General features: G+C 42.3%; 1 protein-coding gene across 1 annotated transcript; it reads right to left on the minus strand.

Annotated features, from left to right (window-relative positions):
- Positions 1-541: 541 nt before the first annotated feature.
- Positions 542-25278, minus strand: dchs2 (dachsous cadherin-related 2). Its single transcript, XM_029501100.1, has 20 exons — positions 23548-25278; positions 21328-21519; positions 20976-21207; positions 19603-19839; positions 16560-17588; positions 16277-16464; positions 15851-15950; positions 15583-15746; positions 13875-14718; positions 13538-13777; positions 11574-11708; positions 8959-9168; positions 7751-8596; positions 7561-7674; positions 7090-7301; positions 6848-6999; positions 6077-6207; positions 5713-5999; positions 5178-5319; positions 542-3144 (listed from the first exon to the last, which is right to left on the minus strand). The coding sequence occupies exons 1-20, from the start codon at positions 25276-25278 to the stop codon at positions 542-544; spliced, it is 9789 nt and encodes a 3262-aa protein (XP_029356960.1).
- Positions 25279-25515: the final 237 nt, after the last annotated feature.

Raw genomic sequence — 25515 nt, forward strand, 5'->3', positions numbered from 1 at the left:
TTTAAGTTAAACCAACCTTGAAAAAGTTTCCATTTAGAGGCTGCAACCAACTGCAATAACAAAGTGTTTCATTTTCTGCATATGTAGACATGTTTACAATAAAGCAGTCAATAATTAATTGCTGACTCAAACATCTGCTCCTATTCAAAGACGTGCATTATGAAAATATAATGCAAGGCTGAGTTTGGGCTCTTTTAGATTTTAGTTTTTTAATAAAGAACAAAGTTATGAATCTAAGTAATTAAATGACTAAATTACCTTCATATGACAATTTTGTATCGCCTTCATGGGCCTGGACCCATGAAACCCATCAATTTAAAACAACTGAAAAACTGGGACAATGATGGCAAAAAGTCCAGCACTTCATTAGTTTAACCTTGAAAACACCGATGTATTTCATATGTTTTTAAATTGTCCTTAATTGACCTACAGCAAAATCAAACAGTAGAGAATGCCATAAAAATACAACAGAAAATAACTTTTGATGGTGAATGGAAGATGGAATTGAATAACGTCACAGTTAAACCTGCTCACTTTCTGCCTACACCTGTATTTCTGCCTCTAGCAAGCTCGCAGTGAGCGGCCCTGAGTCAAGTCTGATGCCCCCTACTCCAGTTTCAGAAACAACTGGCGAGGCGTTGGGGGTCCTCATGGTGAGAGAAGAGAGTGACGGGGAGAAAGTTGGCGTCATGGCTGAAGGGGTGAGTCCTGTGTTCCTGGCTAAGGGGGAATATGCATATTTGCGGTAAGATGGCTTCCTACTCAGACTTGGCATGCGGCCTGGCTTACGTGGAGGCACAGTTCTGATGCCAGGCTGAGCCACGCCCGTTATTAGAGGTGGGGGGTACATAAGACAGCTTGACTCTGCTGCCAAGTCCTCGCGGCCGCCTTGAAGCTCCTCGTCAGGGAGCATCCCGATGTCTGTGAAGACAGATGCCAGAGTCTGGAAGCGGGGCTCCCAGTCCAGCAGGTAGTCCCAGCTGTAGCTTCCCTGCAGCTGCTCGTCCAGACACACCAGTGAAGAGAGAGAATCTGCAGAGCCGTTGGCTTCAGAAAGAGGAGCGTACCCTTTTGTCCCCATGTTCTCCTCCAAATCCCTCACCCTGAGGATTGCAGGAAGTAGTCCCTCCCCTCCTCCCTCCTCTTTGAAGTGGTGGAGGCTTTCTATGCTGGCCATCCCAGAGACTAAACATTTATTGACTGGTAAAATATGCTCTGGCCCTACGTCGATAGAGTGGCAGGAGACTGTATCTCCAGCTAATGCAGACTCTGAGATTTCTGTGGTCTGGTTTCCTTTCACAGAGTGTTGTTTTTTATGGCAGGGGTACTGATTAATCCACTTGATCTCCTGGTCCTCGGCTGTCTCACCCTCTGCTGATCCACGGCCGCTAGAGTCCGACTCATGGCACGGGTTTGATACATCCCTACCATTCACTAAGATGCTTGGTCGTTTAATCTGGTGCAGAGAGATAGAACTAGAGCTACTGGATCTGCGGAATGAGCCAGAGGCATGGTTTAAGTTTGCAGCTACGGCAGCTGCCTTTTTGATTGCAAATTGTTTGATTTTGTACCTAAGAACCAGTCCCACAAAAATGACGAGAATGAGGAGCAACATAGTTAGGGAAATACTCAGACTGAGCATGTGTGAATCGAGGGGGACCCCGGTGAGTGCTTCAGCTGAGTTGGAGATATTGACCAAAACCCGGCAGGTGGTAGACCTGGAGCCAAATCTGGGACTACTTGCAGACACAACCAACTCTGCCATGTCCTCACTGGAATGACCTCTTCTGCGAAACACATGGCCTGACACAAAGATAGCACCGATTGTTTTGTTGATGGAGAAAAATGGTGACGGGCTCACCAGTGAGTACTCCACCATCCCATCCACCCCACCATCGTGATCCATCGCCATCACATAACCGACTACCTCTCCGGGCTTGATGTTCTCTGCTAGGAGGAAATGGTACTGCTTCTGGGTGAAGATGGGGCTGAATTCATCCACTCCCTTGATGGCCACCTGCACTCTCACTGTAGCTGTTTTATCGCCTTTGTCTCTGGCCTCTACGATAAAGCAGTACTCGCTCTCCCGCTCAAAATCGAATGTCTGTCTGGTGTGAATGTCGCCTGTGAGAGGGTCAATGGCAAAGGCCTCCTTCCTCTCAGGGCTGCCGCTGCCGTAGTCCATGAAGCAGGAGGAAAGTATTGAGTAGGTGACCTGACCGTAGTGGCCCAAGTCATTGTCGACAGCATGAACTGAACAGGTGTGGGTAAATGCTGGGAGGTTCTCTGACACAGAACAGTTAACGGTTGGGAACGTGAAGTATGGAGTGTTGTCATTTTCATCCAGCACTGTGATGAAGACGACTGTAAAAGCCACATGACGCTGTTCAGATATCTCACCACCATCAGATGCTCTGATAGTGATGGTGTATTTTGAGTCCTCCTCATAGTCAAGGGAGTGATTGACCACCAGAAGACCAGAGCGAGAGTCGAGCTTGAGGTGACCTTTGCTGTTCCCAGAGATAATGTCATACTGCACGAGACCGTTGATTCCGAGGTCAGGATCTTTAGCACTGACCTGGACCAGCCTGGTACCTACTTGGCTGTTTTCACTCACGTGTGCATGGTACTCTTTGTTGGAAAAGACAGGGGCATTGTCGTTGCAGTCTGTCACAGTCACCATGACAAGAGCGGAGCTGTTCAGTGGAGGTGTTCCCCGATCAGACACACTCACTGTCAGTGTGTAGCTGTCTGTGGTTTCGTGGTCTAAAGGGTTGCACAGAACAAGTTTCCCCAAATTCTTCATCTGATTCTCAACTTGTATCATTTTCACTTCCAGGCAGAAAAGCTTTTCCTCATTTCCCCTGATGATGGCATAGTCTAAATGGGTATTTTCCAAGCTCCAGTCTTGGTCCTCTGCAGACAGTGTGAGGAGGGTAGTGTCTGTGGGGGTGTCCTCTGGCACAGTGAGGGTGTATATATCCTGGTGGAACAAAGGTGTATGGTCGTTGGTGTCTTGAATCAGTATGTCTATGGAGGTGACAGTGGAGTGGATGGGATCGCCTGCGTCTCTTGCTTCAACCAAAAGTTGGATCAGGTTGCTGTTTGTGATGGCTTTTAGGGGCTTGTTGGTGAAAACGGACCCTGCAAGACAAAAATTAGTAAATAAAATTTTTTGCCGTATTGATCAATATTTTCAAATCAGCAATGAATCCACTGAATGTGTAAAAAAGGAACCAGCTGACGATTTGCAAAGCCCTGTTACCTTTGTTTCTGTTGCAGTGGAGCTTTTTCTGTTCACAAACACAGATTCCATTGATAACTGCAGCAGATTTACCAACCTACACTCTTTAATTATAGGCAGTGGTACACATATATAATATTTAATATTTTGCATGTCTAGGTTAAATGGTGATTCTAAATTGGTCTCTGTGTGTCTTTGGGTGTTGGCCCTGTCCAGGGTGTACCCTGCCCCTCACCCGAAACATTGGCTGGGATTGGCTCCAGCATCCCCGCCACCCAGAAATGGAAAGGCGGTAGAAGATGGATAGATGAATTTGCATTTGGCAAAGTTGGAGGCAAAAGCTACATATTCCAGAAAAAACTGCTGACTTTCTACTGGAATATGTAGCTTTAGCCTCCAACTTTGCTAAATCTTGACAGGTGACAACCGGTGTAGATAACATGGACTGTACAGTCCGGTTATTGGAAATCAGCCAAAATCTGACACAAGCTTTGGCACCCTTGGGGGTGATTAGCCAGCTGATTAGCTTTAGACTTACTGTTTTTTGCTCGCAAATCATCCATCCTCTAATCGACTTATACAATCTGATTAACTAGTGACCACTGTGTAAACGCAGAAGAGCCAGGTGTTTGGAGTAAAAATGGTAAAAAGAAGAGATGATCTCAAATTCATTAGTTTGCCAACAATACAGTGACTAAATCAATGTTCATGTTAGGATATGTGACAGAATTTTTGGGTAACAGGTTTGCTTTTACTTTCGCGTCAGGCTGAAGAACGCCCCTCAGCTGTGGTATAATGAGCATATACCACGGCCTGTCGTGATGCATTGCTTAAATACACAATTTCTGAAACATATTACACTTTTAATGAAATATAAAACCCCTCTGAAAATGACTTCAACAAATATGCAAATTTTTCCTGCATGTGTTTCTCTCCAGAAAAAGAGCTGTAAAACATCTGCAAATGTCTGCTTGCAAGACAATATATTGAGTTACTATAAATCAAAGTTGCCCTTGTCATTAGACACCACAATGCAACATGATTTCCTGTATGAGAAGTCTTAAATGAATTCCATGTGTAGACTGAAAGAACAAATTTTACTTTTGGATGACAATGTTTGTACATCCAGTTTACTATTACAGTTCATTGCCATCTGAACTTTTCTCCAGGATGACCTTACTAATTCTGAGGCTTTGCTCTAAAGCAGCATCACTTATTGTATTGTGAAATGCACAGACATGGAAAAACCGAGGAGTTTGGATTCTAGTTAGATTAGGTTTGGTCAGTGTCGATACATAGTTCACTTTCCGTTTATGCTTCTCACCACAAAACACGTCAAGCACATTTCTCTGATATTAAACTTTGAGGTTCAAACATGGTAGAAGTCTATAAATCGCTCATGAGTGGAAAAGGCTGGGCAGTGCTGAGGAGCACTGGTTTGGTTTCAACTCTGTAGGATTTATCTTCTTTCTTGAGTTTGGGGATTTCTAAAAGACAGATAATAGGATAGGCATGACTCCTTTAAACCACTTTACCCAAGACTTCAAAAATATAAGCAATGGCGAAATTTATGACTACAGGCACAATGAAAATTCTCAGCAACCTCTGATATTGTACTCTGAGCTGCTCATGGGCAGAGACTTTCTCTCTACCCTTTTCTTTGGCGTGTGCTGCCTTCACCATGCCAGAAAAACTTTTAATGGACAGAATAAGAGGGATGAATATGAGAGTCAGACCACCACAGACATAAGTCATCAAAATTGAAAAGAGTCAAGTAATAGCTTTTACAGAAAATTTATGGGACATTTTAGATCATTGTTTTTTTTTCCTCTAGTGATGTCGACACATACATATCCACACAGTAATATTTTGGCTGTAACATCTACATGAGCGCCGTTGGCGGATTTCTTTCTGGTAGCTGAGATATTCTTACCATTGTCTGGCTGGATGTAAAAGCCCTGTAAAGGCGATGAAAGCAGTCTGTAGGTGATCTTGCCATTGAGTCCAGAGTCTTTGTCAGTTGCAGATACCGACACAACCAGTGTGTCACCTGAGGCCAACTCTGACAACTCCACCTTTGAGAAAAGAAGAATAATGAGTCGAATCTGCAGCATTTGCGATTCCAGTCTGAAGCAAGTTGTACTTTTAGCGTATATATATATATATATATATATATATATATATATATATACTGTACATACATATGCATACACACAAACACATATACACTGTGCTCAGCGTAAATGAGTTCACCCCCTTCGAAAAGCAACATTTTAATCAATATCTCAATGAAAACAAAAACCATTTACAAAATGTTTTCATGAATAAGTTTTATGTAACATCTGCTTAACTTATAACATGACGGTAACATTTACACTGAGCACTATATATATATATATCTCACATGCCTTGCTGACCCCAACCCGTTGGGTCTTCAAGCTTTTTATTCATAAATATACCATCTGTACCTGATAGGAGGCCTGGTTGAAGACTGGAGTGTTGTCATTGGTGTCAAGTACTTGAACTCTGACTTCTCCAGTGGTCTGGTGGAGGGAATCGGATGCCCAGACTGTCAAGGTGTACTCGGTCTGCTCCTCGTAGTCCAGGGCTCGCATTAGAGTGACGACACCAGTATATCGGTCGATAGCAAAGGGACTGTTGGTGCTGCTGTTGTCTGAAAAGCTGTAGGTAATAGTTGAGCTCAGGTCCACGTCATTTGCAGTGACCTGAGTGACCATGTAACCCGCTGGAAGATCTGCATAGAAGAAAAACATGAGGAGAGGCACTCAAAGAGAGAGATAAATATTTGTCATGAAAGAGATTTGGCCTTACTCTCTGCTATAGCCACAGGCTCCATGGGAGGAATGGCAGGGCTGTTGTCATTGACATCCACCACTTGGATCCTGATGGTGGTGGTGCTACTGAGTGGAGGGTTCCCCCTGTCTGCTGCCTGCAGAACCAGCCTTCAATGGAAAAGAAATAATTTCACTTGGTTGGCAGAGAGTTCTGGATATGTCTATGACATTTGGAAATTTACCAGTCAACATGTATTTAAAATAAAAATAATTATAATAATAATACAGAAATAAACTTTAAAATGAAGAATAAGATTTTTGTTTGACTATTTCAAATTTGTCATTTTGAATATAACACAGCCATCCACAATTACGTTATTAGGGCTGAATCAGGAGGACATTGCATATGACTTTTTTACCTCCTCAACAAATTTGTCATTGAAGCACAGCCATTATGATCAGGGGCCCATTTCATCAGATATACAAGAGGCAAGCTGTTTTTGCAACATGAGATAGAAAATAATTTGCTCATTTAGATATATTTAACCAGCCCTCATTTGTAAAAGCCTTGTAAGATTTTCGGACTCTTGATCCTGCCACTATCTCTGATCTACGCAAATGGTGTTCACAGTGACCACACACACTATTACTCTTGAAAGAGAGGAGAAGAAAGAGCAATATTTGTATTACCCTCTGCAAACTATTTTCATGTAAGTGCAGTCTTATAAAGTAATTGAAAGAGACCCCAGCCTTCATAGGCCACGCCTGCTATGAACATTACATCACAGTATTCAATGTGTAAGTTTACTTGTAGGATGGAGTGATCTCACGGTCCAGTAAAACATTGGTAACGAGGATCCCTTGCACAGAGTCCAGGATGAACGCTTCATTGTGGTTTCCAGACACAATGGAGTATTCAATCTGTCCGTTCACTCCGCTGTCAGCATCAGACGCAAACACCTGGAGAGAGTATGGGAAGTTTGAAAAAGCAACAATAAAATAATGACAGACTTGTCTAATGTTTCTGATGTCAAAGTGTGCAGAGCGAACCTGCATGATGTAGGTGTTGCGCACTTGTCCCTCCCAGACAGCCGTTCTGTAACTGCTGAGGTCAAACAGTGGCGCGTTGTCGTTGATGTCCAGCAGCGTGATGGAGACCCTGCAGTGAGCCGTCTGCAGTCCGTTGTCAGCCAGCACCACAAGATGGATCTGAGGACTCACCTCAAAGTCCAAGGAGTTATCTTTCTGCACCCGGATCTCACCTTCATGACATGTTAATGCAGGAAAACAGCTCTCAGACCAACATTGCAGTTCAGTTCAGTTCAGGACTCAAAGGGGAAGTCCACATTTGTGGAAAATGAAATGGATGAGTGAATGAGAATTTATTCTATTAGCATAACTTAAACAATGAAAGCACGTTTGTGCAAATTAACACAATCTGCTAATAATAATCAGTGAGTTGAACTTTGGATGGATGACAGGAAATATGAAAGAAATGTTTTCCTTTCCTATTTTTCTCACCTGTATGACGGTTAATGGAGAAAATGTGATTTTCATTTCCACTGAAAATGGTGTAGGTGATCCTCTGCCTGCTGTTGGTTTGGCCACTGGCCTCCACTTTAGCAATCCAAGTGCCTTGATAAAGAGAAAATGAAAAGGTTGATGAGCTCTTTCAAGTGAAAACAGCATTAATAGAGATGACAAAACCTACCAGCCCTACTGTTCTCCTTGACGGTGGTGTTGTACACTTTGCTTGTGAACTGGAGTCCCTCATGTTCTCCCTTCAGGTGGATAAAAACCAGGCAGGTTGAGGTCAGAGCAGGTTGCCCTTGGTCTGAAACCACAACCTGAAGCTTCCTCCCCGAGAAACCGGCTCGCACTCGTCTCCTGAGCAAAATCTCTCCAGACTTTGAGTCGATGTTGAACAGATTTTCCTCATCAGTCAACCCAAAATGGACGGTCCCATTCTCACCTTGGTCGCCATCTGTCGCTGTCACAGTGGTGATGATCTGGTTTGGGAGAGTCCTCATGGTAACCCAGGCGTTAATGGGATTCTGGTCACAGACAGGCATGTTGTCATTCACGTCCTCCACCTCAATGGTGACAGGCACCATAGAGCTGAGGGGTCCCTGCGAGCAGCCATCGGTAGCCAGAGCTTTGAAGGTGTACTGAGCCCTGTTCTCTCGGTCCAAAGTCCTGGTGGTGCGGATCACCCCTGTCAAAGGGTCCACAGAGAAAGTACCCTGGCTGCTGTCCTCCATCAGCGAGTAGGTTATTTCCCCATTGGGCCCCTCATCGGGATCGAAGGCGGTAACGTGCAGGACCTCAGCCCCAACAGGTAGACTCTCGCTGATGGAGGCATGGTAGTTCTTATGGGTGAAGGAGGGGATGTTGTCGTTCTGGTCCAGCAGCACCAGATAGAGTTGTGTCGTGGAGCTGAGCGGGGTGGGGCCATAGTCTCGGGCCTGTATTCTGAGTGTGTAATTCTGCCTGTCCTCACAGTCCAGGAATTCTGTGGTGCTGACAGCACCGGTGTGACCATTGATGGTGAAGAGACCTCTGTAGTCCTCACCTACAAGACAATTGGAAATGTAATGACAAATTTTCAAGGAATGGTTACATTTTGTCACAGCTCTTATTTTTGCCATTTTTCCCGTCATTTATATCCACTAAAGTAACATTGTACGCCAAACATTGTACACCAACTGCAAACTATTTGGACTTAAACCAACCAGTGAGCCCACCAGAAATATTTCTAATAAACTTTGGTGCAAATAAAAACATATCGTGTACAACTACAACTACGTGACAGCGTATTGATGAATCATAGTCTATTTGTATGCTGGGATGGATAACAATGATTAATAATAATGAATTATCAAACTGCTTGATATGAAGAGCATGATCTGTGCTCCTCACCCAGTATGGAGTAGTGTATAGTCCCATTTTCGCCATGGTCTGGATCAGAGGCCTGAGCAATGTGGACGATGCCAGGAGGCAGGTTTTCTGGCAGGCTGATCTGGAAAGATGACTGCATGAACTCTGGAGGGTTGTCGTTGTCATCCAGGACAGAGCACCACACTGTGGCCGTGCCCGAAAGAGGCTGTGTGCTGCTGTCATGGGCTTGGACTGAGGGCAGGAATCGAAATTAATTCACACACACTCACACAATTTAAAATTTTGATTCTCATGGGAAATCAGTACTAATCTTTTATGCTGCTTGACGTTATTTAAATAGTAAATGAGATTTTATTTGACAGTAAGATGGAAATTGATTGCCATTGCTGACAGCAGTTTCAATGGTGGTGAGAAGTAAAACAGGCAACTTCACAACTTCTCCCCTATATATTGTTTGTATTTCCTGGACTTCCAAACAAGCAAAAGTGGGAAAAGCTCGAGCGCTTACAGCAAAACATCACTTTCCCCAACATCAGCTCACCAACATGCTCACAAAGATGACATACTGCTCTTAGTTCCAAGAGCTGAGGCTGATGGGAAAATCATTTGCTGCTGGTTTTTGGTCATAAACTAAAAACAGTCAACAAATAAATACTTCAAGTGTTAAGAGGAAAGTCTCAAAAATGTTTTGGAAAGTTGTGGACCAGCTGACCAACATGGCCACACTAGATCCACGCTGCTAGCACGCAGACTCATATAATAACAATAATAGGAGAATGTAATGAAAACAGGAGTGATCGATGCTGCTGTATGTGCTAGTAGACAGTTTTGCTCAATATCTCGAATCACAGCAATGAGTCAGTCTTATTGGTTCCAACTCTGCTGAAGCCACATTCAACTTTTCATAAGAGCAAAGCATTGAGGAATGAAGAAAAATCTGTCAGCATTAAGCATACTGCGACAGCTTTTAATACTTGCTGAAAAGAACTCTGTATTTTATTTCTTTCCAAATTCATCCGGCAGCCAGAGAAAATTGTCCCCACATATTGCAGAATTTCCCAATGAGCCCTGTGTGATTCTGGCACAACTTGAAGACATTCGGGGCTCGCTTATTATGATATTTTGTTATTAAGTTTAATTGTTCATCATGCTGTCGACTGTTTATGATATGATATTATGATAAAACATCTGAAAGTAGTTTGTGACTAAACATAGCGGCACAGCTTGAATGTAATTACTGTGCATGCCCCTTAGAGAGGGAAAGCAAACACTTCAAAAGGCTCAGGGTACAGCAGCACAGTCAGCAGAGGTCACACATACTGTACCTCAGCCTATTAAAAGTCTACTGTTTCTCCGACATAAATCAATCTGCATTTGCACAGATGGCGGACCTTATATTCTTTACGACTCGAGTTGAAGAACCAGAAACAGAGATGTCTGTGTTTGATAGATACTACAGATGACAGATTTATGGTTCAATGTAGGTACTTTTGATAGAAAAATACTTTCTTAGTTAAAAGATATTTTATGATGTGGCCAAAGAGGAGCTCTGTGCAGTGAATGCAATCATAGGCTTTCAAACACTGTCAATGGCTTTGACTGAGATGATGTCCTTGATAGTCGTCACAAGAGAAAAGATTTAATTAAAAAGATGTTTCAATCTCAAGTGTCAAGTGGCAAATCCTGATTACAACCATTTACACTAAATATATCGACTTGAAACTTTCCTTCTTCATAGAAAAGAAGTAAAGAAGTGAAATGGATCCTGTGTCCGACTTGCCACGGCAAAGGTTTGTGAGTTGTTTTTCCAAAACAGACATCGGCACTGGACTGTGACTGATTGGGCTGTTTCTCACAACCTTGCCAAACTTTTTTCCCTTGGACATTACAACATATTCCTCTGATTAATCACTAGGTACCGAACATATGACGTGATCAATCTATCCCTCACCTGCTGAGCTGAATCAAGCAAATCTGACTCATCTCTTCTTGTTACATACCAACAGTTTAAACACTCATGTATATATGTAATGATGGGTTGTTCTGCATTATGTCACTGTATTCATTTAATCTTGAATTTCTAAAGAGTTTCAGAGATGTTTGTATTTTGGTTTGTGCGTTGTATCCTTTTGCAAAAGAGAGCTTGATCTTGATGATGAAATCCTGATGAAATCAAAATTAAGCCGAACCAAATGTACGAGTAAATCACATGCTGTGCAGTTACCACTGTCTGACCATTGCTGCTACTCACTGTGCTGTTGCTACGTCTGTGTTACATGCGTGTAAAATTTTCTGAGGTTTCTACAAATCTTTTATTCCTTCTGCTGATTAAATTGCTACTACCCATTTTAATAGATTTTTTAACAGTTGATAATCATGTAACAATATCTATTTACTCTCTTTTGTAAATTTTATTTTTTTTTTATATTAAAAGATTTTTTTCCTATTCTGACATCAGTTTGTGTGTTTTTTTATGCTGAATTATTTATGACATATGAGAAACATCAACACTCGACGGGATAAACTTGAAACGAACTGTCCTCTCTGTGATCAATAAAGTTGTTTAATATAATCTAATCCAAAATGTGAGTGTGTTTTTGTGTGAAGACCATCTTGTGTTGGTTTGTGTGTCTCACCCCTCAGTGTGTAATGTTGCTGCTGCTCTCTGTCCAGGTAGGAGGTGGTGGTGATCAGACCAGTGTAAGGGCTGATGCTGAAGAGCTCGTAACCTGGGCCGGGCAGCAGACTGTACCACACCACTGCGTTCTCCTCTGATGGGATGGACACACAAGAGAAATAGAGCTGATCACATGCCGGACTGTAAATTACCTATCACAAATACATAGAAAAACAATTTACGGAACCAAAATTGCCTGTTGTGTCAGATGCTTTAGCCACCAAAAAACCCCACAAAAATCTACTAATTAAAAAGCCAACTCAATATATGACTTTCAAACTAAATAAAACAACCAATGAGTCTTTTATAATGAGTTTTTATTTAGACCTTTTATATTAATTAAAACATTTTATTTCAATTTTGTCCTTGGATATAATATACTGTCAATAACATTTCATTCAAATTCAGTTTTGGACCTCAGCAGGTGAGTTAAGTTTTGCAGCATTCTCCCTTGAACAAAAAAACAAAAAAAAACAAACCCTTATCTAAGTGGAAATAGAACTATGATGCCACCTTTAAAACCTGATAACCTGACCTAACCTTGGATCTCACTCCTCTACTACATTCATGGATTTTTAATATGTTAGCTGCAAAGCTGTGGATGATAAAGCTGTGGATGATCAGCAGAAATGATCTGCTGATATACAGCCTATTTTTTTTTATGCATCCACAAATGTATTGCCTGCTTATGTGGGAGTCTGGGAGAGCATCTTTCATCTGTTGTCTATGAGCACTTCTTTGTGAAACTGTGTATGTGCTAGGTCTGATGTGGTGATCAAATCCCACCATGAAAGTTAACTATGGCCAATAGAAACCACACTTGTTTCCCTCTGATCCCAAATATAGAGCTCTTAAAAACACAAATCCGTCTAAACACATAAACCTTTGCTCCACAGAGTGAAATCTGGGACATCCAGAGTAATACAAAGACTAGCTGTCACTCCTCCTCAATATTGCACATCTCCTCTGACTCATTTCAGCACATGGAAACTGGATCTACAGGCCAACACAGGCACAAAACAATGGTCATCTCTGGGGAGTGATGAGGGGGGCAGCACAAATGATAATCAAATAAGACTGGTGGGAGAGAAGGCTGAGCTGCCAGACGATGCAATTTGAGGAGACAGATGAAAACACGGCGCCTATTGGCACAGATGGCTTGGATTATGGAAATCATCATGAGACAGGACCTTTCAATTTTCCCAGAGGAGCTGTGTGCTTGTTGTTCTTGGACAATTCTCACCCCCAAGAATTTTAGTTCAGCATAGAGACCCCTCCTGTCCTGCACATATGCCCTCCACCTCCGCTACTCATACTGTCAACAGGGCAGGATGAAATGGGATTGGGGAGGCCCCGTGCACAACATGTTCAAATAAACAGGGCTGAAGTGCAGATTTGTGAATGTGATTGGGGGGTCAAATGAATGAGATTTGAGAGGATGTACAGTGAAGGAACCCCCCCCCCCCCAAAAAAAAAGGATAGAAACAGAAGAACACATGAGGAAGAAAAAGGGGCAGAGATTAGTTTGAATGAAACTGCTAATGGAGTGAAACTAAACAGACAATAACCTTGATTCACTGCAGCTCAGCAGTTTAACCAAAACACAGAAGGGTGGTCACCTCTGAAAGGATTGAATGGGAATTTTCTTTTGTCACCATTTAATCAACCTCATATTTAAAAATAAATCAGGTGTCAGGTTTACAAGTCAGAAGAAAAAATTAACAGACAGGTTGTGAGGTTCTGTAGTCACGTGCTGCTGCTGCCCTCTAGCACCTTGGAAGCACATTACCAAAGCTCCACTTCCACAGGAGACATCACATCCACAGGTGACCTGCAGTTCATCTTGTCATTTCCAACAATAAGAAATTAATATTATGACTGAATGATGACCCACCGATGATGAGAAAAGCACATAATAATTACCTGAATCTTTATCAGTGGCAGAGACTCGGACCACTGGTTCCCCGGCATCTCTGTTCTCTGGTACGCTGGCATTGTAGATAGTCTGCGTGAAGACGGGTGGCTGATCGTTAATGTCCCCCACCTCCACTGTCAGAGTTTGGGTGGAGGAAAGCGAGGGTAGGCCATGGTCAACCGCTCGGATGGTCAGACGGTGGAAACGCTGCCTTTCGTAGTCCAAAGAGGCAGCAAGAAACAGAAGCCCTAAAAAAAAGATGGACTTAGAAAATGATGAGCCGGAGGAAGAATATTTTCTTAATCTGTGTGGCTCACAAATAGTAACTAATTATAAAAGTCTTACCTGTTTTCTCCTCCAGTGTGAAGAATTCATTCTTGTTTCCAGCGATGATGAAGAAGGAGACATGCCCATTTTCACCTTTATCTCCATCTATGGTCACAAAGTGATGCAGCAGACTCCCCACTTCTGCGTCCTCCATCACCTGAACCGTGTCCGCAGATAAAAACACTGGTCTGTTGTCATTCACATCCAGCAGAAACACCTGAGCTGTCACTGAAGTCTGTTTGCGCTCATCCTTCCTCTTTGCCTGGTCGGTGGCTGTTACAGTGAAGGCGAAGCTGGGTGTGGTCTCGCGGTCTAAAGGTGCTGCTACAGTCAGGCTGCCGGTGCGAGGGTTGATCTGAAAGGGGAGGCGTGCTGATGAAGTGCTGGGTTCAGGGTCAAAGGTCACAGTGTAGCGGAGGGCACTGTTAGGAAAGGTCCCATCAGCATCTCTGGCATGAAAGGCAAATGCCAGGGATCCGACTGCGGCGTCCTCCCTCAGGCCAAATGTGACCAGTTTATCAGGGAACCAGGGTGTGTGGTCATTTACGTCCTCTACCATCACACTGACTAGAACAGAGATGTTTGCTCCATCAGTGAGCCCTGCATCCTCTGCTTGAACCAGGAGGAAGTACTGCACAGCCGACTCATAGTCCAGAGGCTGGTTCAAGTAAATGTCACCGGAAGAGCTGTCAATACCAAAGTGAACGCTTCCGTCGCCTTCAGAGATCCAATAGTGGAATTTTCCTTTATCTGAAACACCAGCAGAGCCGATGATAGTTGCCGGTTCTGCGTCTTCTCTCACTGTGAAGTGTCTCACAATTGGGTGGTCAGAGGGGCCATACAGAGCTGCCAACCCATGGACCTAAAAAATCAAACACATTAAAATATAATACAATTGTTTATATGCAGACAGAGGTTAACATTATACCAGACAGCTTAATTGTAACACTAAGAAAATTAAATGACAAAAAAAAGAGAGACAAGAGACAAAATAAATAAATAAATAAATAAATAAAAAAAATCTCAAAGGAGATTTGAGAAAAAAACTATTAATTTAAAATTTTGAGGAGAAACAGATCGTACACTGCCACACTTAAGGACACTGATATTTCGCCATGAAAAAAATATAACAAATGTCTCCCCCTGGTGCCGGAGTTTGAATCAGAATCACCTTTATTGTCATTGTAATTTACATTACAACGAGATTTGAGTGCAGTTCAAAGGTGCTTTCGAGGTAGAAGTGAGAATGAGAAATAAGAGATATATGTACAGGATAAATAATCAAAATATATACAACTAAATAGGAAATATAAAATGTGCAAAACATGAAAAAGTACAAAGATGTAAGCCAGAATTATATTCAGAACTGTGGAATGTGCTGCCTCCTCCCTAACAACACCACATTTACGTCTACTGATGCATTTCTAAAATTATTTATTATATGCACACTATCAGGCATTGGCTGGACTTCATTTGTGTTTTTATATAGAGTGTATTGTTATGAAGTTTGCAAGAGTTCTGTTTAATATTGTGACATATCCTAATTGTATAATTACAATTTTATAATTAGTAATTATATATATGTCTAATTATATAATTTGTTTATAATTAGAATTGTTCAATAATATGAATATTAGCTGAATCACTGCTTCAATGGAGCCCCCATGTAGTAGGGGTTGCACTTCAAATAAACATGTCACATTATGAAACCTGCGTATCAGTGTACCTGTACGTGTATGACTGCCATGTCTTCCTGGGGTGGATCTCCACTGTCTACGGCAGTTACTTTCAGAGTGTAGTACGGTTCAGCATCCTGGCTGAAAAGCTCTGTTGTTCTGATGTCTCCGCTTTTACTGTCGATCTCAAAGTGTCCAAGATCCTCAAAATCAGCTAAGAAGACAAAATGTTAGGGGCTCAGCGATAACTGGCATATAGCACTATCTGTATACACTGTCAGATAAAGGTCTGCAGAAATCACGACTCCCCGGACTCACCTGAGACCAACGAGAAGGTAACTGTTCCATTTTCTCCTGCGTCCAAATCTTTGGCAAACATGTTAGTCACCAGGGATCCTGTTGGTAGACCAGCCCAAATCTGCAATATAAGAAAATGTTCCTTTTTGTCATTAGACAGACTGAAGGTTCAAGCAACTTCTGTATCAGGTTCACTTTTCAGACCATTTTTGTAGACAGTTTATGGCTGACGTTAAACAGAAAACAAGAAGTCAGTCTTCTGATTTTTATATAAAGTAAGACAATAGGTTTTAACGCCCAACCACTGTTAGCTATTGGCCTCATGGCTTCCACTGCCTACGGACCTTCTTTTTGTATGTTGTCTTTAAGGGCATTGTGTTTATATGATATGTCTCTATAACCACTACAGCACCAGGGACCACCAGCACCAGACAAATTCATACTTACCTGCACGTTCAGTTCTTTGGCAGCAGGCAGGTGCGTGAACTGTGGAGCGTTGTCATTGATGTCAGTGACCAGGATCTGGACGACGGCGGTGGCGTTGAGACGAGGGTGACCCTGATCTGTAACCATTACTTTAAGACTGTGCTGGCTGTGCTGCTCCCTGTCCAGTGCTACCCAGTTGATAATTTCCCCTGGACGTGTGTAAAGATGACAGCGCGAGGTGAGGATACACAACCACAGAGTAAAGCACAAGATCATCTCAAGATGAGGACACTGATGTTTTTACCTGTTTTGGTGTTTATCCGGAAGAACTTCCCATCAGAGAGCAGGATGTAGGACAGCTGGGCATTTTTCCCAGAGTCCTTATCTACAGCTTTGACTGTTCCCACCAGGCCTTGAGGCGACGAGCCCTCTGAAACAGTGAAGTAGTAGACCTCATCACTGAACACTGGAGCGTTATCATTGATGTCAAGCACCAGCACAATCACTGTGGCTGTAACTGTGGTGTTCACCAGCGGGGCCTCCCTGGTTGTGGCTGACACTCGAAAACGGTACATGGATTCTGTCTCGTAGTCCAGGCTCTGGGAAAGATACAACCACCCCGTCTTTGGGTGAACCCGAAAGGGAGCAGGAGGGAACCCGGCTTCTGCCTCCAAAGAGTAGGCGAGGCCCGAATTCGACATGTGAGCTCCCCGGATCCGGTGCGCCCTCACCTGGATGACCCTCGAGTCTTTACGGTAACCCTCACCGATCTCCACCTGATAGACTAAAGTTTCAAAGGCCAGGCTGTCCTCTGCAGATGTGCGGTCTACATTGACTGTTAGTGTCAATGTGGAGCTCAGGGAAAGCTCTCCTTCATCTTTAGCCATGATTTCCAGACTATACCTCTGCTGATGATCCACCTGTAAACCCCGATTTAATGTCACTGTTCCAAGGTTTGGGTCGACGGCAAACATATAATTTCTGCTACTCTTCAGGTAATAGCGCACCTGCCCGTTGGCACCACTGTCATAGTCATGTGCGTGAGCGATGAACAACACGGTGCCAGGTAGGGTGTTTTGGGACACAGTGATGGTGTCGCTGAGTTTGGGGAAGACGGGAGCATTGTCATTAATGTCTGCAATTGTAATATTGACTTGAGCGGTGCTGTAAACAGGAGACGTGTCGGTGTAGGACTGAAGAACCAGCAGGGCGTATGGCTGCGACTCGTGATCCAGAGGTCTGATGTTACTGATGAGGCCGGACTCCGGGTGGACTGAGAACAAACCCTGAGGATCTCCAGAAGAGATTCGGTAGGATACAGATTCACCAGAGTCTGTGAAGAAAGAGCGTCTTTATTCATAGTTCAAAAACCAAACATTAACATGGTGGTGAACCTAAATTACAAACAAAAATTATTTTTCACATTTTAATGCCCTCATTTGATTAGGACAACCCAGCCACAACACAAACAAGTGGTATTGTGTTGGTCCCAAGCCCGGATGAATGGGGGAGGGTTTGGGACAAGAAGGGTATCTGGCATAAAAACTGTGGCCGAATCATTTAGCAGGTCACAGAGCTGACTTGCTGTGGCAAATCCGACAAATTAAATTTTAAACACAACACTATATGATGTGTCTAAATTTCACACATCATATATTGTTAAGTGTCTATTACATGTTAATCTTGATCAGATATGAACTTTCACAGTTTATACGAACTGGACGTTATAAAAAACATTCACCAGTGGATGATTAAGAGAGCTAAGAATAAACAATGATGGAATAGCTTCATGACAGTTGCAGGAAGCTGTAGTAACAAGTGCATATGTGAAACGTTTAATGGATAAATTGCACAGCAATATATATATGTATTTTTGTATATATACAGGTAAATATATAGTGGTAAATATAGTGTGAAGGTGTCCCCTTCTGAATTGATGTGTGCGCAGTTAAAGAAAGAGAGAAAGAAAGATTTAACAAAAGATATCAAATGAGGTAAAAAGAAAGCACTTTATTCTAATGTAGTATGGGGTCACCACAGCATCTTGTTAAAAAGTTTTTATAAAATCAGCAAGGTGAGAAAAGTGAAAGATGGATTTTTTGTTTATGTTTTGTTTTGAATTCATGGTTAATTAACATTAACATACACTACACACACACACACTGCAACATTAAGTAATTACAGCATCAGCCAGCAGATCTTGTTAATCCCCTCCAAGAGCTTGTGACTCCTCAAGGGTGACAACAAACGACTGAAGCAAGCAAAGAGCTTAAGAGTCGAACAGACCCATTTCTGTTGTTTCCACTTTAAGCTGAGGCACTAATCTGTTAATTGATGAGACAACCTTAAGTGACTGTCTCCTGTAGTAGAGTGCTCTAGCTGCTGAAGGGACTTTGTGCGTTGTGGCACATAAAAAGTGGACTATGAGGGCATAATCTTGGAAAACCGAGGAACTGAGAAACAATCCTGCGAGTGGAGACTACAGATTATATTTGATCAAATATTAAACAAAATAATCTCCTTTCCCCCAGAATCCTATTCTTTGATTTTTTTAAACTCTTCCTCGTTTTTATCTAAAACTACATCAAATAACATTGAATAAACTCATACAAATTCAGCACAACAATAAATATCTTAGAGAGCAAATGGAAAATAAAAACACTGGATGCTAATTAAGGATTATCTTTGACCTTTTACACCATGATTAAATATGAACAGTTGTGTTGATCCCTTTTGTTGTCTGTCATCTCATGAGGATGAGGAGGATTAAAGATTAAACTGCAGCCTCCCTCTTGGTGTTCTTATGTCAGGAAGGAGATTTGAGCAATGATAATTATTGTTAATTTGTTTTTGTCACAGTCACCTGTCTGGAGTAAATCTTTATTTGCCCTTTAATTTGATACATTTCAATACTTTTTTTTTTATATTTTTGTTTAATGAACTGGGTACAAGGAATAAAGTTAGAGTTACTAGAAATTACAGTCTACATGCTTCATCTGTTCATTTATATTAATTGCACTCAAAGTGTGAATAGTAGTTTTTACATTCATTCCAATATTAACTTGACAAGCACTTTGTGCATTTATCTTCACTGTGAGAGGAAACTGGATGTGAAGAGGAGGCATTACTTTCACCTGCGACAATGAGGGTCATAAATGTGAACATGTATTATAATTTATGTTGTATTTGGAGTGGTCAAAATGTGAGCTGAGGAATTACAGAAAAATAAAGGTTCTCATAATTTTGAGGTAGCTTGAGAATCATCAAGACACAGTACTTTGTAAGAATGGATCATATGATGTTAACAGTAAAGTTAATTACCACGTTATGGCCAAAAACAGACTCACCCACAGGGTTGATGGCCTGAACCAACCCCACAGCAGTCCCTGGCGGTGCATCCTCTGGCACAGTGAAGGTGTAGTGTGACCTCTGGAACACAGCTGGAGCCTGAGAACTGCGTAAAACATTGATTGTGACCTCTGCGGGTTGGACTGAGGTCAGGCCCTCACCGTCCTGTGCTGTTATCGAGAGCTTCACGCTGGCGGTGCCCAGGTGGGTCAACGTGGAGGACAGGAACAGCATTCCTGCAGCGACAAGTTAGGTTTTGGTCATGAAGTCATCCAATCAATACATTTTTTTTGTTTGTTTGTTTGTTTCACTTTCTTAGAACAGGAAGAAGTGGATTGCTATGACTAACTTCTTCACTGTAATAATTTCGAGGTTTCACGTGGCAGCAGACTGATTTTTTTTTCAGTTTTTCAGTGTAAAATTTAATTTGGTCCACAATCTGTAAGAGAGTCCATCAGTAATAACCAGGTTTACGTCTGTCACCATTTTGTGAAGTGAAATAACAGATGGACAACTCTCAACACAACTCTTAGTTTTATTCATCTTAAATTTCATTAACATTGTAGGATCTCTTACAGGGAACTACAGGAAATCAAAAATACCGATAATGCATTTAGTCACATTTAGGTAGAGTAACTTAAAATTACAAAAAAACAGATTTAAAGTGTACTCTTGTAGTCTTTAGTTAAAATTTGCAGGAGCCTGACATTGAGTTTAGATCTTATCTTGGACTCTGCCATATGGGGTTATAAAGCTTTGGGTTTTGTGCACCCCTCCCGCTGAGCTGTGACACCGCCAATCATATCAAGGGGACTTAGATCAAGTAAGCGGTTGTTTATCTCTCAATTCTAGGCATGCAAGTCACACAAGTTACTTAAAGTGTGGTAGGTGGATTGATGCCACAAATCACTGAAGCATTAGACGTGATCCATATGTACTTTAAATACAGTGTTAATTTTTGCGATTACTGGTTTGTGATTGTGATTATTGAACTATGAAAATTTTTATTATGTGGCCCTGAAGGTCAAAACACAGCAACTTATTACAAAAAACATTAAATGTATCTCAGACAAATTTCTATATAAACTTTGGTCCTATTTAAAGACTAATTATTTTGTGTTTTTATTTTATTGATGAATTTTGAAAGGTCACTTTTTATACATGTTTTTATTTTGTGCTGTTGTGTTTTATAAATTTATCACAACAGTCTCAACTGTTTACCAACACACGTTTCTTTAAATGTTTAAAGCTTCAACTGGTTTCCCTTTGCTCTATTGTTCATCACTTTCTTTTCACTGTTTTACTCTTTCTGCTACATGGACAAACATAGCTGATGATTTCAGTGCTTAAGTGTTCATTTATGCTCGCCTACCTGTGTGTTTATCAAGTCTGAACAAACTGGACATGTCACCAGGCAGGATGTCGTAGGTGACCTGTCCAAACCTGCCCGAATCTCGGTCAGTGGCGATAACATTCAGGATCTCTGCACCGGGCTGCGCGTGGCTGCTGATGCTCATGGTGTACTCGTCAGGATTGAATACCGGTGCGTTATCGTTCAAGTCTTCTATCTCAATGTGCACATAGGTTTGAGCGCTTAAGCCTCCCTGAAATGTGGCAAAATCACAGTTGAGTTAGGAACCTGATCCTAAGTGAAGGCAGTCAATGGTGTAATATGATTATGTACATAATAAAAAAATCAATTATTCTTAAACGTAGCCCCTTACTGGATCTTCAGCTTTGACCAGAATATCATGGACAGTCTGCCCCTCGTCTCGATCGATGTCCTGAAAGACACACAGCTCTCCAGTTTGAGGGTGGATTTGGAAGAGGGGGTGTTTGTCCTGCTTGTCAAAGCCATTTGACAAAGAATAGAGAACTCTGCCAAAGTCTGGGCTGTCTGCATCTGTGGCAATAACCTTAAAAAGAAAAGAAAAAACACAGATAAAAGTCCAAAGCAACTGAAACCCTGCGATAAACATCTGGAAAATTATGAGTAAGAAATATTGCTGCATTCACTGTTCATCAAAAAATAAAAATAAAAATAAAAATCATATAAACAAAAGAGTAAAGAAAGTTACTCCAATAGATTTAAAATTTGAGTTGTTAGAATCAACAAATCATGAATAGGAATAGAGTTTAAAACTTCCAGGGTTTTCATGATTTTGCAATTTTCAGTCACATGAGAAAACAAACCAGAAAATATTTTTATTGGAGGAATTGGAGCAAGCGAGGTAAATTATTTACAACAACAGAATTAGCTGTCACGTAATATGAGAAATTATTTCAGCTGTAAAGTTTCTATATCAGTGTGTATGTCAGTATTCTGTTATAAACTATTTACTCTACTCTACTCTATTAACCCTAACCCTATAATCTACAATGAATTTGTGTTTTTTGCAGCTCCTTTTGTGACTGTAAATCTTTTATCAACAATATTGCAACACTGTAGTAAAAGCATCATCTGTCAATGTTTAAATTTACTCTCTGTTTTAACTGAATCATAATAGTAGTCTTGTTCTGCCTGAAAAGGTCAACATAATAAACACATAAAAAATGAGAAAGTCCCCTTGATCAATGGCTAAATGAGTGTCAATGGGGCAGAAAATAAGTGTCATTCATATGGCAGTGTGAAGACATGCCTATTACAGAACCCCTTTCATGTCTCTGTGGTGCCGGCAACAAGAGACACACAGACCGCTCACTTTCCAGTCATAAATATGATATCACATCAGGCTGTATGAACTCTGACCGAAGGAAGCTGTGCAGACACAGGTCAAAGTCTAATTGGGTGCACAACACCAAGCACACAGGCTCATGTACAGTTACTTTATCTATATACGTATCAAACACATGTTAAGAGAAGCCTCCTAATCGAGGTCTGCTTTCAAATGAATCTGACACTGATACAGAAGAGAAAGTAGTTTGATGTATTTTCAGCTTCCAATAAAACAATTAACAAGAAGAAGAAGAAGCAGGATGTCTCTTTATATCAGTGCACAACCCCTATAATTTAAAGCAAAGATGTAACAAACTGGACATCTGCACTGTGATCTTCTTTTTCACATCTTGTCTTGTCTGAATCTGTTTGTTCAAATTAGTTTGCCTTTATTATCTTCTTCTTTTTGCTTCTTCAGCTATACATTGAATATCTTTTGGTTTTAGAATGTTAATCTTCAACATAAGCAAAGTGTTGCCTTTTGCTTGACAAAATTTTGATGGGATGACTAATGTATAGCCTGAATAATGGTCATAAATGAGCGAATAGATAAAAACCGAATAAAGCAGCTTTAGTGGCTTTCACTATTTCTCCCACGCTGTTTCCGAGAAATCATCATTCTGCATATTAAAGCTGCATGTGTCTATTGTCTTCATAAAGGCTCCTATAAATCTATATTAAAACTGTTATGCTCTCCCCCATTAGCAGTTTGTCACTTCTCTTGTGGTTTTTTGTTTTGAAACAGAGCTTTTGGGTCAGTCTGATGCTGGATCAACAAAACCCAAGGCATCACTGAAAAAACTCTAAAAAAATTGCTTGTCCATATATATAAAGTCAGACTTAACAGAAAAGACCTTGATAAACAGAGCTGCTTTTGTAACAAACTTGAAGCTTGTGCCAGGCAGCAGGAGAATGGTACCAGGCATCACTTCTGTCATATCAAAAGCCAAAGGGTGTGTGTTGTGTGTGTTTAGCAGGAACACTGCTGGCTTTGTGAATGCAAACTAAAGCCTACTTTTGTCCTGCACGATGTTGAAAAAGAGATTGCAAGACAGAGAGCATGAGATGTTGCATGTCCTCGGTGGAAACTTTCTAAACATCTGTTTTCAATGAAAGGGCATAAAAATGTCCAAAAAAAAACTCAAGTGGAGCCAGAAACTTCCTTAAAGATATGTGAGAAGCTATTTCTGTGTATTGATCTTTTAAAAGCCGTATTTATCCAACATACTTGTAAAAAGCAGCTGCCAGGCTCACTGTGCTCCACTATGGACACGTTGTAGAATTGCTGCTCAAACACCGGCTCATTGTCATTGACGTCCTCCACCAGGACTGTGACTGTAGCCGTGGATGACAGAGCCGGTTCCCCTTCATCTGTTGCCAACACCAGAAACCACAGCTCCATCTGAGTCTCTCTGTCCAGAGCTGCAGCTGTGGTGACCAATCCTGATTCTGGATCGATGCGGATCAGAGTGTCCTGGCTGGACCTGAGAATGGAGTACTTGACCTCTGAGTTGACCCCTTCATCTGCATCTTGGGCCTGCATCTGGATTAGAGAGCTCCCCTCAGGAACGTCCTCTGAGATGCTGATAACATATGCGTCATTCTCGAACACCGGCTGACAGTCGTTGGTGTCGGCCACCTTCAGGAGGAAGACCACCTCGCTGCTCAGAGGCGGACTCCCAAAATCTGATGCTTGCACCTTCAGCTCGTACAGATCTTTTTCCTCCCTGTCGAGCTCTGCGTTGACACACAAAGCATACAGAAAATCATCTGTCTGCTTCAGGGCAAACTTCCCATCACCCCCCTCTAGTGTGACAGTGACCCCGTCCTCCTCAAGGTCAGGATCTGACACTGAAATCCGGGCCACATAGTCCCCAAAAGCTGACGACTCTGACACAACTGCATCTCCTGTCTCACTGAGAAACAAGATGCTGATGGTGGGACTGTTGTCATTAATGTTGAGCACTTTGACACCCACAAAAGTGCTGCTGTACTCAGGCTGAGCCCCGTTGTCGCTCGCTCTGATGATCAGCTCATGAAAAGCCTGAGTCTCGAAATCAAGCGGCTTGTTGAGGTACAGGACCCCCGTGGTTTCATTGATGGAGAAAACCTTGTTGGGGTCACTCTGGCGCCTGTTGATCTCGTAAGTGATCCTTCCATTGTCCCCCAGGTCCATATCAGTGGCGTGCACCTGGCAAACAGCAGACAGGACCGGAGCATCCTCAGGCACTGAGGCGTGATATTCAGTCTCATTGAACACTGGGGGGTTGTCGTTCTCATCCAAGATGTGGACGTTGAGCCGAAGGGTCCCCGTCCTAGCTGGGATGCCTCCATCAAAGGCCTCAATGGTCAGGGAGTAGAAGTCCTGGATTTCTCTGTCCACGTTTCCATCCAGGACTAGATCCAGAGTCATGTGGTTTTCAGATCCGTGGCGATAATCCAGATGGAATAATTCCCCCATGTCGCTCTCAGTGATACGGTATCCCTGGGTGCCAAACTCAGCCACATCCTTGTCTTTGGCACCTTCCAGCGGAAACCGACTCCCTGGGGGGCTCAACTCTGAGATGTCTAAGTCCACCACCTCTGAGGGGAACACAGGTGAATGGTCGTTCACGTCTTCCACCTGCAGCTTCACTTTTATCATCTCACCTGTGAGAGTGGCTGCAACAAACTCATACCTGTCCCGGCTCTCTCTGTCCAGGATCACGGCTGTGGAGATGATCCCCGTGTCTGCGTTTATTTCCAGGTCTTTGAACACATACGAGTCCCTACTCTCGGAGATGAAGAACCCGGTGCTGGGTCTGGTCAGTCCCGCTCCCAGATCCCCCACGATGGTCCTGGCGGGCAGACCCTCTTTGACGGACAGAGTCAGGTTGAAGACTTGTCCCAGCGATCGTGCGCAAAGCACCGACAGGACGAGCGTCTTCAGGAGCAGAGTTACGGCCTTTCGGAGACCCATTCCTCCTTTCCACACGAGACCAAGATGTCGAAGATTTAGAGTCCAAATCCTGGCTGCATTTTTTCCTGTCAGACTCCGCTCCGCTCGCTGACGTTTCACTGGACTTTAGCAAAAAAAAAAAAAAAAAACAGGTGAACGCACCGTTCGCTTTCATCCGGGAGTCATCCTCCATTACAATGATCTCAGCAGCTTGTTGCGTGATTCTGGACACATAAAATCCACGCACCCCAAAGCGCA

Source organism: Echeneis naucrates, chromosome 1 (genome assembly GCF_900963305.1).
Source record: "Echeneis naucrates chromosome 1, fEcheNa1.1, whole genome shotgun sequence".
NCBI classification, from domain to species: domain Eukaryota; kingdom Metazoa; phylum Chordata; class Actinopteri; order Carangiformes; family Echeneidae; genus Echeneis; species Echeneis naucrates.

Coding starts and splice junctions, on each gene's coding strand:
- dchs2 (XM_029501100.1), bottom strand. CDS start 25,278: ATGGGTCTCCGAAAGGCCGTAACTCTGCTCCTGAAGACGCTCGTCCTG. Junction 6,000..6,076: donor GCCTGTGGCTATAGCAGAGA/GTAAGGCCAAAT, acceptor TCTTCTATGCAG/ATCTTCCAGCGGGTTACATG. Junction 3,145..5,177: donor TTACATCCAGCCAGACAATG/GTAAGAATATCT, acceptor TTTGTCTTGCAG/GGTCCGTTTTCACCAACAAG.